Genomic DNA, 13,277 nt, shown 5'->3' with positions numbered 1-13,277 from the left:
AGCGAGTTTCTGCCCAAGCCAAGCAGAATCCAGGAGACAGTCACGACAGGGCGTAGGGGGACTTGGTGATCCGGAACACCCCAACTGCACTCTTGGCATTTTTACCTGGGTCCACATCCGCCGCGTCCGGGCTCCTGGTGTTCGGGTCTGCTTGGAGCCATTGGAACAAAACTGATGATGCAACAGAAACAAAAGGCAAAACGGACGGATGAGCAGGCACGGACACACGCTGGATGGACACGGACACGCGCACACACACTGGGTGAACAGACTCGGACACACACATGCGCGCGCGGGCTGGATGAACAGACTCCGACGCGCCCACCAGCCATGGCACCTGGACGTGGAAAGTGAGAATGAGGGGGCTGGAGCGACAGCACAGCGGGGAGGGCGTTTGCCTGGCACGCGGCCGACCCGGGTTCGAGTCCCAGCATCCCATAGGGCCCCCTGAGCACCACCAGGGGTAATTCCTGAGCGCAGAGCCAGGAGGAACCCCTGAGCATCGCCGGGTGTGACCCCAAAAGCAAATAAATATGTTTTTTTAAGAAAGAAAGAAAGAAAGAAAGAAAGAAAGAAAGAAAGAAAGAGTGAAAGGCCCAAGGCGACGCAGTTACTGACTGCACACGGCAGCCTTCACAAGAGGCCACCGTCCCCTCGTCCCCTCGGACCCAGCACAGGCTTGGCTCTCCTGAGGCCAAGATGAGGGGTCCCGGGAGAAGGCCCCGGCTGCAGGACCCGCCTGCTAAGACGGGACAGTGACACGGAACCAGTGCCGTATAAGGGTCTGCCCCTCCCACGGACGCCCTGTGCCCCAAGACCCTCCCACCAGGAGGGTGGGACACCCACACCAGGCCTGGCTCTGACGGCGAGGCCACCGAGGCAGCGGGACACAGGACAGGTGGCTGTGGGGCTGGACTGGCTGCAGGGCCTACACTCAGGAGACTCCTGGGACGGCCGTGAGCAGACGTGCAGACTCCAGACGGCTACATCGCAGCCACGTTCTTGGAGTCAGAGGCAGCCGGGGCCGGGAGGACACCAGGGAAGGCGCTGGAACTCGCCGCACACACAGCCGACCCGGGTTCCCACAACACCCCACAGGAGACCCCGGGGGGACCCCCGAGGGCAGGGGCAGGAGGAGGCCCTGAGCACCACCAGGTGTGGCCCAAAAGCTGAGGAGGAAGAAAATGAGGCGGAGGGCGTGGCTGCAGCCAGGACGCGGAGCTGCCCGCTGCCCAGTGGCCAGGGCGGGAGAGTGTGGCCACCTCCCAGCAAAAGCCGCTGGAAGCCCAGATTTGGATGCACACGGGCGTCCCCGCACTCGGGCCAAGCTCCGTGCAAAGCCTCGAGGGTCAATGGCACCCCGGGCTGTGGTCAGACACGGCGTGGGTGGACCAGAGGCTGGTCGGCTCTGCTGCAGACATGCCCAGGTACCCAGCCCTGAAGTCCCACCCCCACCCTGGGGTCAGGCTGCAGCATCCACCCCCAGCCCCGGGGACAGGCAGGAGTGTCCACCCCCACCCCTGGGGACAGGGCCGTGGCCTGTGTGACCCCACAGCCCCAGAGCCCCGGGGCCGGGAGAGCAGGTGGGAGTCGGGAGGGACGGCGCCAGGGCTGGACACGTCTCCGGCGGCCCTGCCACGTGTGCATGTGTGTTTGCACGTATGAAGCCTCTGATACTACATGCAGCACGTAGGGCCCACAAGGACCACCCGGGGAAACGCCCCCAACTTGGACTCTCCCCTGAATCCCACCTGGAAAGCCACTTCTTCGGAATCAAGTCGCGCCCGCATTCCAGGGACGAGGCCCAAGACGCCAAGGGCAGGTCGCACCCAGGAAGGCGACGGCCACTAGCACACGCTCCCTGGGCCGTGGCGGCCAAGCCCGGGTCGGGGGGTGGGCGCGTGCTGATATGGGCGAGGGGCCCATGCGCCTCTCTCCAGATGCCAGCAGACAGGCCCACTGAGAGCCTCACACGGAAACGCAGAGCGGGGTGTGTTGGTGTCACTATTCCATTTTTTGGGGGGTGCTCATCCCTCAGTGCTCAGGGATTACTCCTGGCTCTGTGCTCAAGAATCACTCTTGGCTGGGCGCGGGCACCCGAGGGCATGCCGGGGACGGGACCCAGTGGCCCCGTGCGAGGCAAGTGTCGTTCCCGTACCCTCCAGCCTCTGTATCTCTCCAAACAGCATGGGGGGGGCTCAACAGGAGCCCCCCGCCGTGCAAGGGAGCCCCGAGACCCACCCCGGCACCGCATGGTTCTCTGAGCACCTCTGGGTGCGCCCTGGCCGCTGGAGGCCCAGTGACCATTTGTTTTGTTTTGTTTTTTTCTTTGGGGTCACACCCGGTGATGCTCCAAGCTTGCTCCTGGCTCTGTGCTCAGGCATCATTGCTGGCGTTGCTTGGGGGACCCTACGGGTTGCTGGGAATCGAACCTGGGTTGGCCATGTGCAAGGCAAACGCCCTCCCTGCTGTGCTATCACTTCAGACCCTAATTTCATTTTTTTTCTTTTTTGGTTCCCACCAGGCGATGCTCAGGGGTTACTCCTGGTGTTGCTCGGGGGACCCTATGGGTTGCTGGGAATCGAACCCGGGTTGGCTGTGTGCAAGGCAAACACCCTCCCCGCTGTGCTATCGCTCCACCCCCTCTGTGTTTATCTTTGACCTCTCCTTTGTGCTCTGCTTCCCCTATCTGCTAATCAACCATATCCCCAAATCAGACCCTGTGACTTGTAAAGTCAAATTCTCCCGAGGGCTCTGGGTTTTGTATGTGTAAATGAAATACTGCTTTTCTCCTTCCTTTATGTCCTTTGCACGGTTTTGCAGTGTCCTTTTCGTAGAGACACAGGAAGACAGTTGGTGCTATGCTTTTATAACTTGGGAGTTAAATGTCTCCACATAATATTTACTCCTGGGCAACCATCATATTTAATATTTACTTAAGCCTCCGCTGTCCTTTCTTTTTTTTTTTTTTGCTTTTTGGGTCACACCCGGCGATGCACAGGGGTTACTCCTGGCTCTGCGCTCAGGAATTACCCCTGGCGGTGCTCAGGGGACCAAATGGGATGCTGGGAATCGAACCCGGGTCGGCCGCGTGCAAGGCAAACGCCCTCCCCGCTGTGCTATGGCTCCAGCCCTGGCCTTACTTTCTAACACTCCCAAAAGAAGGGTCCCGGTGAGGGGCTTGGATGGACGCAGGGCAAGCCGTAAGCCATTCTGCATGGAAAAGGAATAGGCTGAACGCCACAAGAAGTCTAAGAGCCTGACATGGAACAAACTGTCATGACCCAAAAAGAAGTAACTGAATAAAGACTTGATGGAGTCAGGAAAGACTAACCCGGCCTGAGGACTGTGGTCTGGGATAAACAGCAAGGTGTCCCCAGGAGAGCCACCCCCTTTTTTTTTAATTAGTGAAACACCATGAGGTGCAGTTGTAGACTGACAGATTTTTGTGCTTGGGTTTCAGTTATACAATGATCGAGTACCCATCCCTCCACCAGTGCCCATTCTCCACCACCAATGATCCCAGTAACCCTCCTACCCCCTACTCCCCCCACTCCCCCCCCACCCCACCTCTGTGGCAGGGCCTTCCCTTTTGCTCTCTCTTTCCTTTAGGGTGTTGTGGTTTGCAGTAGAGCTACTGAGTGGCCATCGTCTTCGGCCTATAGTCTACTGTTAGCAAGCATCTCGCATCCTGAGTGAGTCAGGAGAGTCTCTCACTGTATGACCATGATCGTACAAAATGACCAGAAATACCAGTATTCAATATGATTGTTTAAATGGATTACCAGCTAAGGAAGGAGAAAACAATGTGCCCTTAGATGGAATCCGTCCTTGAGCGGATCTCCTGATGATCTCGAACGCGCAATCCCCAGTGAGATTTTGTCCTTGAATTAATCCCCCAGAACTCGCCCTGAAGGAGTGACTTTATATCTTCACCATCATGCCCCACCCCACCCGTGTATCCGCACCCCTCAAGACTTCCATATGACTAACGCCGTGAGATCCGAGTAAGGGGCCCCCAGCCTGTGGCCCCGGGCCTTCGTCTGTCTGTCCCTGTTGGCCGGCTGGGGGACAGTTCTCGGCCACCGAACGCACCCACGCGTGAACTCGTACCCATACCAGGGACCAAAGTGACGAACAAGAGGTAGGGCGTTTGTCTGCTGTGTGTCCAGATGCCATGTCCGGAAGGGGCAGTGGGTGAGGACAGGTGAGTGACCGACTAGAACGCTGACGCGTACCAACACTCTGGCCCGTGTCAGGGTCCCACCCAGAGTGACACACACAGATCACCTCAAGTCACATTCAAGGTCACACTCAAGGTCACACTCAAGGTCACACTCAGGGGCCCCCGGGCATCGGGGGGGAGCAGGTGGGCTGGAGCCACCTCTGCGTCACTGTCTCTCCTCCCCGTGTCACCGGGTGGTGGCGACAGTCCTCATGCCGGCAGGAACAGGTGCTGGGTCCAGCGCTGCAGGGACCCTGGGGACCTGGGTGACGTCCCCACCCACACAGAGTGTGCCCAGCAGCACAGTGACTCAGGTGTGAGCAGGTCCACACAGGGGTGGGTGTGCAGCCTGGGCGGCTGTCACCACCACCAAGCACCCCCCAGGCCACAGTGTGCGGCTGTTAAGGGACCTGCCGGTGGCTCTCGGTCATGAGCCCGATGTGCGCCCAAACGGGAACCCGGCCCAACACAGCACCTGGTCTGACGTGAAGGGGTCCGCCCTGACACGGACTGGACAGGCCGACTGCCACAGAGAACCTAGTCCTGTGGCAGGCGAGCGTCCTCCGGAAACGGATCCTCGTGGGGGCCACGTCCCGCCCCCCCGTCTGGGTCAGCGAGTGGCTGAGAATCCCAGGGGCCAGGCACTGGGGGGGGGGGGGGCGCCTGGCACTGAACAGGGTCGGCAGGACCCGTGGAAGTGACTCAGCTCGTGACTCCCAGGAGGCTCCGTCTCCCCGTCCCCAGGCTGTCCCCGTCCCCAGACACTGAGAGCCGCGTCCCCTGAGGTAGAGCCCCGCTGGGATTCTCCACCAGCGACACACACACAGACACACACTCACACACACACGCACACACACAGACACACACGCACTCATACTCACATACACCATACTCACACAGACACGCATACACTCATACACATAGATACACAAACATTCACACACAGACACATACATACACACTCACACGCCAACTCACACCTGCACAGACACACAAACACATTCACACACACTCTCACACACACCGACTCACACCTATACAGACACACAGACACATTCACACACACTTTCACACACTCTCCCACTTGCACTCACACTCACACACAGACCCACTCTCCCTCGGTCCCCTGAGCAGAGCTCACTGTCTGGGACCCTGCACAGCGGCCAGCGGGGCCGGGCTGACGCCTTCTCGGTCGCTCCTAGGTCAGGCAACACATGGCAATGCCCCTGCTGCACCCGGCAGGAATGCGCCAAAGTTCAGGGGCCCGTGATGACCGAGACACCGCGGAAGCACCGAGGCCGCTCTGGAAGTCACCGTGAGGGCCACGGAAGGCGGGACGGGCGAGGCGTGTGCCGTCAGCGTCTGCGTCCTCTGAGGGTGAGATCACGGGCGCAGGGAAGGGCCGGCCCCACCCCAGGCCAGGGCCAAGGGCAGCCGCATGCCCTCTGCCACACTGACACACACTCACACCTGTGTGTCCTCTCACACTCAGGCACGTCCACGTACGCTCACAAGCTCACTCTCCTGCACAGAGACACTCACACTCTGACACTCGGACACAAACAGTCACGCACACACATTCACTCAGGCACTGACACTCGCGGATCATGGCCGCACATACACACCCCCCCTCATGTATGCAATCACACAGGGAGGGAAGGAGGGGAGGGAGGAGGAGGAGGCAGGGAGGGCCGAGGGCCCGTCTGTGCACACGTGAGTCCAGAAAAGAATCCCTCGGTCAGTCTCGGTGGACGCGAGCCAGCTGACGGCTCCTCCGTGCTCTCAGGGGCTGTCGCTGCCACCAGAGGTGGCCTGTGTCTTGTCTGCCCGTCCTGCCCGCCCTGCCTGGTGCCCGCTTTCCCACCCTTGCCCGCGGCCGTCCTTCCTGGGGGACCGGGAGGGGGGCTGTCTTCAGGGTCCCGAGACTCGGGGCCTCCCCGGGGCCGCTGCCCCTCCAGGCTCGCTGCTGGGCAGGCTCGATACAGGAGCCCAGGGCTCAGGGGGCACCGGACCCTCCGGCTTCGCCCCCCTGACTGCAAGCACAACAGTTCCCAGGGGTCACTCTCTGCCTCCTCGCCCCCAGCCCAGGAGCAAAGGAGGGCTGGGGTCATCCAGCAGAGCCCAGTCGGGCAGGGGGACAGCTCCGCAGGGGGCGCTGGCTCGAACGTGGCCGACCCAGTCTCAACCCCCAGGACCCCATACGGTTCCCTGAGCACCACCAGGAGTAATTTCTGAGCACAGAGTCAGGAGTAACCCCTGAGCAACACCACACACACACACACACACACACACACACACACGGTACAGGTCCCCCTGGCACATGCACACAAGAACCAAAATCAAAACCAAAACCACATCATTTTCTTTGGGGGGGTCAATGGCTGCACCCCAGGAGCCATTCCCAGCTCAGTGCTCAGGAGTCACCCCTCACCCATGGGTGGCTGGGGCCTGGACGACCTTAGTTCCAGACCCCACGCTCACCCGGAGATGCCGTGAGCCAAGCAGTCCAGGTAATCCGAACCCCGCGCGTGAATGTTTTATTACTGGATTTTCCTTTTTCGGGTTGTGGGGCACCTGGCAGGGCACTCCGGGAGCCTCTGGGCGCCAGGGGCTGGGGTCGGCCTCGGTCAAGGCAAGTGCTCTACCCTCCCACCCGCACTGACTGCTCCAGCCCCTAAGGAGATAACGCCCAAACCGCCCAGGGCGGAGAGCGGAGAGTGTCTCGGAGAGGCTCTCGGGCCTCAGAGCTTCTCTTCAGGGCGCTGAAGCTTCGCAGCTCAAAGGCCCGTAATCTCGGCACAAAGTGTGGGGTCAAAGGGCAGAGGCCAGGCCCCGGGAGCAGAGCGTTCCCACAGGGGGGAGGGGAGGGCGTTGTGGGCTGCAGCTGCAGAGCCCAGGGACACTTCCCTCCGCACGGATGCAGTGAGGAGCGGGTGGGCGGGGGAGGGGGGCGGGGGGGGCCCTGCATACACAGGGTCGCTGCGGGTTTGAGCCCCGGCTCCCCGTATGGTCCCCAAGCCCACCAGAGCTGACGGCTGAGTGCAGAACCGGGAGTTCAGGCCTGAGCTCTGCTGAGCGTGGCCGCCAACAGAAACAGCTGTCCACACCCGAGGGGGCCTACGGGGGTCCCGCCTCGGGAGATCAGGGCACCCACCCACAGGATGGCACGGGATGGAGGCGCGGCCTTCCCCGCAGAGGGAGCCTGGGGGTGGGGATGTGCCCGGGACGAGCCACAATATGGGGTGGGGGGAGTCACCGGTGGAGGCCGGACACAGCCGGAGGGGCTGACCAAGCTGAGCCCCGGGTCCGAGAGGCCCCACCAGCAGCAGCAGCACCCTGAAACCCGAGCAGGGTGGGCAGGACGGCGGCGCCGGGGCAGGGCACGAGTCCCTGAACCGCCAGCTCAGGCCACGCAGGACCACGGCCACAGCCTGCGGCAGGGCCCGGCTCCCCTCTCCAACACGGAAGCTGGAAGCTGTCGCAGCTAACTCAGCTCAAGGGCGAACAAAAGGTACTTAGGAGAAAAGTTAGCAGCTTCCCACGAAGCTTTAGAGGCTTCACTTCCCTTAAGGGACTAACACGGCAGAGCAGCTTGCCTTGCGCGTGGCCAACCGGGTTTTAATCCCCGGCACCTCACGTGGTCCCCGGAGCCCGCTGGGAGTGATCCCTGAGCACAGAGCCAGGAGTCAGTCCTGAGCACTGCCGGGCGTGGCCCCAAGATAAAACCCTCTCGGGTGGATGTGGAGAGAGTCCAGCCCAGCGGACACTTGCCGGGTAGGTGGTTGGCGTGGTCGAAACCCTGGCAACTTATGCTCCCGAGTCCCACCCGGGACGGACCCAACAAGCCAAAGTAAGAACAATTCCGAGGGGCTGGAGAGATAATACAGGGTAAGGCGCTTGCCTGCTCGCGGCTGACCCTGGGGGGTTCCTGGCCCCACATGCCTCCCCCCTCCCCAGGCAGCTGCCAGAAGTGACCCCTAAGCAAAGAGCTAGCAGCAGCCCCTGAGTACCACCAGGTGTGGCCAAAAAGGAAGGGAGGGAAGGAGGGAGGGAGGGAGGGGAGGGGAGGGGAGGGAGGGAGGGATGGAGGGAGGGAGGGAGGGACGAATGGACGGACTTAGGGACCCTGCCCGGGCTCAGGGCCAGAGACAGGTGTGCCCAGCGAAGCCCCAGGCACTGCCCTTTTTTAAAATTTTTATTAGTGAAACACCATGAGGTACAGTTGTAGACTTACAAGTTTTTGTGCTTGGGTTTCAGTTAGTTTTTTTTTAGATTTTTTTTCAAATTGAGAGAGCTGCAGTTACAAGCTTTCCGGATTAAGTTCCAGCCTTCAGAGGCCCGTCCCTCAGCCCTGGTCCCTCCCTCGTGTCCCTTATCCTCTGCTTTCCTAACCCCCCCACGGAGGAATAAAAACAGAAAGTATCAATTATTCATTCACTCGCTTTTATCCCTTCCAGCCTCCCTGGCGGGTAGAGTGTTCCCCCTGCGGAGGGGAGGGGAGGGGAGGAGGGCGGGTGGGGGGCTGAGCCTCACCCACCGGAGTGTCCCCCCACTCGGGCTCTGCCAGCAGCTCCTAGAAGGGCTCCTGGGCACGTGGGCATACCCCAACCACCACCCGCAGTCGCTGTGCCCAGGGGTCCGGGGCCCTGCGGAGGGCCTTGCCCGAGGAGGTGGCCCCTCCAGAGTGCCATGCTGGGGGGTGAGGGCCCCCACCCACCCTGGGCTAACCCGCTCGCGTCCACGTGGGCACCAGCAAACCCGCAAGGACCCCCGTGCCCCGGCCCAGACGATGCCGCAACCTGCCCTGAACTGGGTTGTCTCCGCAGCCGCACAAACGTCTGGCTGGCGTCTGTGCCCGTGCTCGGGCCGAGAAGGTCGTCTCAGGCCCTACTCGGCCACCTGGACCCCCAAGCCCGCCGGGAGGGGCCCGGAAGAGGGGGGCGTGAGCAGGGAAGGGTCCGCAGCACGCAGGCTGGCAGAGAGGGGAGTGGACATGGTGGGGCCTTGCCAGAGACCCCTGGAGGGGGGACAAGGAGCGGATGGGGAACGGCCATGAGTGCCCCAGAATCCCACCCAGACACACCCCAGCAAGGGCAGGGCCGGACCCAGGCTGTGGAGGAGGGAGAGGGGAAGAGAGTGAGAAGCCGGAGAAGCGGGAGGCCACACGGACACCGGGTCCGACCCGGCACCTCACATGGTCCCCCAAGCCCACCAGAAGGGGTCCTGAGCACTGAGCCAGGAGTCAGCCCTGAGCACTACCAGGTGTGGCCCAGAACAAAAGCTTCCAAAGAGGAGAGTGTGTGGCAGGTTCTTGAGCTGAGGGGAGCTTCTGGGTCACTGGCCAGCGGGGCCATGGCTGGGCAGAGCTGGCCCTGCAGCGGCGGTGACAGGAGCGAAGGTGGGACGCCCGGAGACAGGGTCCCGGGGTGCAGGGCAGACCCTCCCATGTGACCCGCGAGGCTGCGTCCCCCCCCACCCCCCAACTCCAGTCCCTGGGTCCTTACAGCAGCGGGAGTCCCCCGGGGCACCCAGCGAGTGACGGCCAACAACGGCATGACCAACAGTGAACCTCAGGGGAGGCCGCAGGGCCTGCCCAGGGGGGTGGCGACAGCCACGGACCCCATGAGGCATCAGTCCTCTGGGGGCTCCCGGGCTGCCCCCTCGGCCCCTCTAGACCCGGGGCGTGACCAGCCTGCTCCAGCCCGCCACATCCTGCGTCCACTCGGCTCCTTCCTGCGGCCTCCTTCTTCCCTGGACAGCGCGGCCCTCCCCATCCGGCCTGCTCTGGACACTTCACACCGCCTCCCCCGCCCGCCGCACAAAAGGAGGCGCCTCCTGCTGACAGGCCCTGGGCGGATCGGGGGTGGGGGGGCCGGGGCGCTAGCCACCGCCGATTTCTAGGGAAACATCCAAGACACCCCAAGTCACCCATCAGATCTCCACAAACAGGACGCGCCACCTTCCCCCGGCAGCAAACCCACAGCCCAGGTGAGACGAGTCCCCGGGCGTCTGGCTGCAGAGACCACGGCCACGAGGGCTGGAGTGAGGGGCCAGGCAGAGCCAGACGGTGCCCCTTTCTGCCTCCGCCCTGATGCCCCTTTCTGCCTCAGGTGAGGGCAGAAGACGGGCAAAGCACCGTCGTCACTCCCCCCTAGCACGCATGTTGGAACCCCTCTAGGCTCCGGTTTCAGATGCAAAAAGTATTTCCGCTCTAGGGACGAACTTTGCCGGGGGCTGTCTCCGCCGGGATGACTTTGTCAGGAGGCCCCGGCGTGCCAGAGCTGGGCCTTCACTTTAGTGGCCGCCAGCAGCCTGAGTTCACTCAGGTGCTGAGAAAAGCCGCCAAGCACTGGGCAGAATTTCTGTCTCCTGAGCGCAGACAGACAGACAGACGGGCGAGCTGTGGACGGGCAAAGAAACAGTGAAGACACACAGGTCAGCTCCAGAAGGCAGAACGGAAACCGACGGCCAAGAACCGAGACGCCGGCCTCGAGACAGGAAACGGCCGCACCTGCCCGGTGCCACCTGTCACCTGCCTCTGGACCCCCCTCCTGCAGCTGGCCGAGTCCCCGAGCCCACGGAGTCGGCCAACATCATCCCACCCTTGTGGCCACTGTCCTCTCCCCGGAGACAGTGTCCCCTCCTGCTGTCCTGACCTGAGGGTCCCCAGCCCCAAGGTCACCTAAGGAAGTGAGCGGCTTTGCTGACTCTGTGCCCCCTCGGGGGCGGACCCCCGCCCACTCTCTGGCTGGCCTCATGGGCCTCTTGCCAGCGCCGACCTCAGCTCCCACAGAGGCTGCCTCTCCCCCTGCCCACAGCCCAGCTTCATCCTGCCGCCCCAGAGCCAGGGGCCAGCCACTGTGGGGGGCACGAGCCCCACACGGCCTCGTGGTCCCCTGTGACCATCACCCCGCACAGCCCCCTCGGAGGCCGCCCCCAGGCTCCTCCTTACACACACATACACCCCAAGGTCCTGCCTTCTCCTTGGCGCTGCCCACGTCTGTGCCCGCCCGAGTCTTCCTTACGCGTCCGCTAACATCTGGCAGAGCGCATATTTTTATAATTCATTTACGTAAGCGGCTCCTGGTGCCGCGGTGCCCCCGCCCCCCGCGACTGTGTGCAGGGTCAGGGGGATGCTGGCTGCACCCTGCCGCCCCTGGGTCCCACCGGGCACCACCCGCTCCCCCCAGCACTGCCAGGAGCCAACACCCAGCCCAGTTTGGGGGGCAGTCCCGCGCAGTGCTGGGCGTGGCCCCCTCAAAACACAATGAACTATTTCTGGAAGAATGAGTGATACTGAAATGGTAGCAGTCAAATGGGCTGTGGGGGTGGAATCACCGCACAGCGCCGGGCCTGACCGGGCGCTGGATCCCGGCGCCGCAGCGGGTCTCCGGCACCCTGCAAGAGCCAGGAGCAAGCCCTGGGCACCGCGGGGGCGGGGTGGGGGGAGGCCCCCCAAAGAAACACCAACAACAGGCGAATTATCAGCTGAAGGCGCCGAACCCCCAAACTCCCCGACGCTCGGGGCAAAGAGACGCCCGGCGGCTCCGGGGGCGGCTCCGGGAAGGGAGCTCGCGCTGCCCAACTGCCCGCGGCCCTGGCGAGGCGGCCAGCGGTGGCCGCGCAGGACAGCAGCCGGGGTCCCGCGCCGGGGACGGAGGGGTCCGGGGGCCCCGGTGCGAGCCCCGAGGCTCCACGCCGCGACCCCGAGCCGCTGGCGCGCGCGCGCTTACGCAACCGCACACCTGCCCGGGCCCGCGGGCAGCGGCGCCGCGTCCTCCCAGGCCCGGGGGCGAGGGGTGACCCTCGCGCCGGGCCGCGCGCACGCACCTCCGCCCCGCACTGCGCCACGACGGGGCCGCGGGGACCCCGCGCGGGACGCCCGCGGGCCGGACGCGCCAGGCCGGCGTCCAAAGGTCCCCGCGGCGCCCGCCACGCCGCCGCGGCCACGGGCCTCCCCGGGCGCGCCGCCAGCCCCGCAGAGCCCGGGCGCAGGCGCGGCCCGCACCGCCCCCCGCCCGGCCCCGGGGCCCCGACACCCCGCCGCGCCCCCCGGCCTGCCCGGAGCCCGCGCGCGTCCCCGCGCCCGCGCCCCCCGCGCCCCCCCGCGCATCCGCGCGCCCCCGAGCCGCGCGCATCCCCCGCGCCCGCGCCCCCCGGAGCCCGCGCGCCCGCGCCCCGCCCCCCGCGCCTCACCGGCCAGCTCGTCGGGCTCCAGCCCGCTGTCCGCGTCCATCCCGCACAGCACGAAGTAGTGCGCGAAGCGGCCGGCGGCCGGGGACGAGCCCGAGCCGGGCCCCGCGTGCCCGCTCATCCCGCGCGCCGCCCGCAGGCCGCGGCCCGGCGCCGCTCGTGTCCGCGCTAGGCCGGCGCGCGCGCGCCCATGGCCGCGGCTCCCCGCGCTGCGGCCGCCGGGTCCGGCCGGGACTGTCCCAGCCCGCGGCGCCCCCGGCCCCGCGCGCCCCGCGCCCGCCGGTCAGCTGAGCGCGCCGCGGGGCGGGGCCTGGCCGGGCGGGGCGGGGCCGCAGGGGGCGGGGCCTGCCGGGGGACAAAGCCAATCCGGGCAGGAGAGGCCGGGCGGGGCGGGGCTTCCGCGGCGGGGCGGGGCCTGGGCGGGGAGGCGGGGCTTGGCAGGAAGCGGCTTTACTAGGGGCCGGGGACGGAGAAGGTGCGAGTCCCCCAAGCCGTGGGCGGGGCCTTGGCGGGGAGGGCGGGGCTTGCCAGGGGCCGTCCTATCCTAGGAGGCGGGGTGGGGCCTGGTGGGGGCGTGGCCATAGGGGCGGGGTCATAGGGGCGGGGCCGCCCCGCTCGCACGCGGGCGCGCTGGACACGGGCCCGGGGGCGGGAGAGGGGGCGTGGGGCCCGGCAGGCGCGGTCCCGGGTGAGCGCGGGGCTGGAGACCCCAGGGCACCCTGCCTGGGCGGAGCAGACTCGGTGCCCCGCGCTTGGCCGGTGGCCTCTGCCGCGCTCGGACATCACTCCCCCGCCGGCCACCGGGATGCTCTGCAGGCCACAGCGCTGACCGGTAGCACGGAGCCGCCTGGCGGGGGTC

At 65.1% G+C, this 13,277-nt stretch overlaps 1 protein-coding gene across 2 annotated transcripts in view; it reads right to left on the bottom strand.

The window, feature by feature from the left end:
• Positions 1-12,671, bottom strand: part of DENND5B (DENN domain containing 5B) — a 38,501-nt gene extending 25,830 nt beyond the window's left edge. Inside the window, exons 1-2 of one of the 2 annotated variants that reach the window (XM_056107820.1) lie at positions 12,422-12,671; positions 106-171 (exon numbers count right to left, since the gene is read on the bottom strand). In XM_056107820.1, the coding sequence (XP_055963795.1) occupies positions 106-171; positions 12,422-12,539 (184 nt within the window). In that variant the 5' untranslated portion in view covers positions 12,540-12,671. The remainder of the gene's footprint in view (positions 1-105; positions 172-12,421) is intronic. The other variant, XM_056107821.1, reaches the window with a different exon arrangement.
• Positions 12,672-13,277: the final 606 nt, after the last annotated feature.

This window comes from Sorex fumeus, unplaced genomic scaffold, assembly GCF_029834395.1.
Source record: "Sorex fumeus unplaced genomic scaffold, SorFum_2.1 ptg000177l, whole genome shotgun sequence".
Taxonomy (NCBI): domain Eukaryota; kingdom Metazoa; phylum Chordata; class Mammalia; order Eulipotyphla; family Soricidae; genus Sorex; species Sorex fumeus.
Note: the sequence above shows the minus strand (reverse complement) of the source record. Positions and strands in the feature narration are given on the sequence as shown.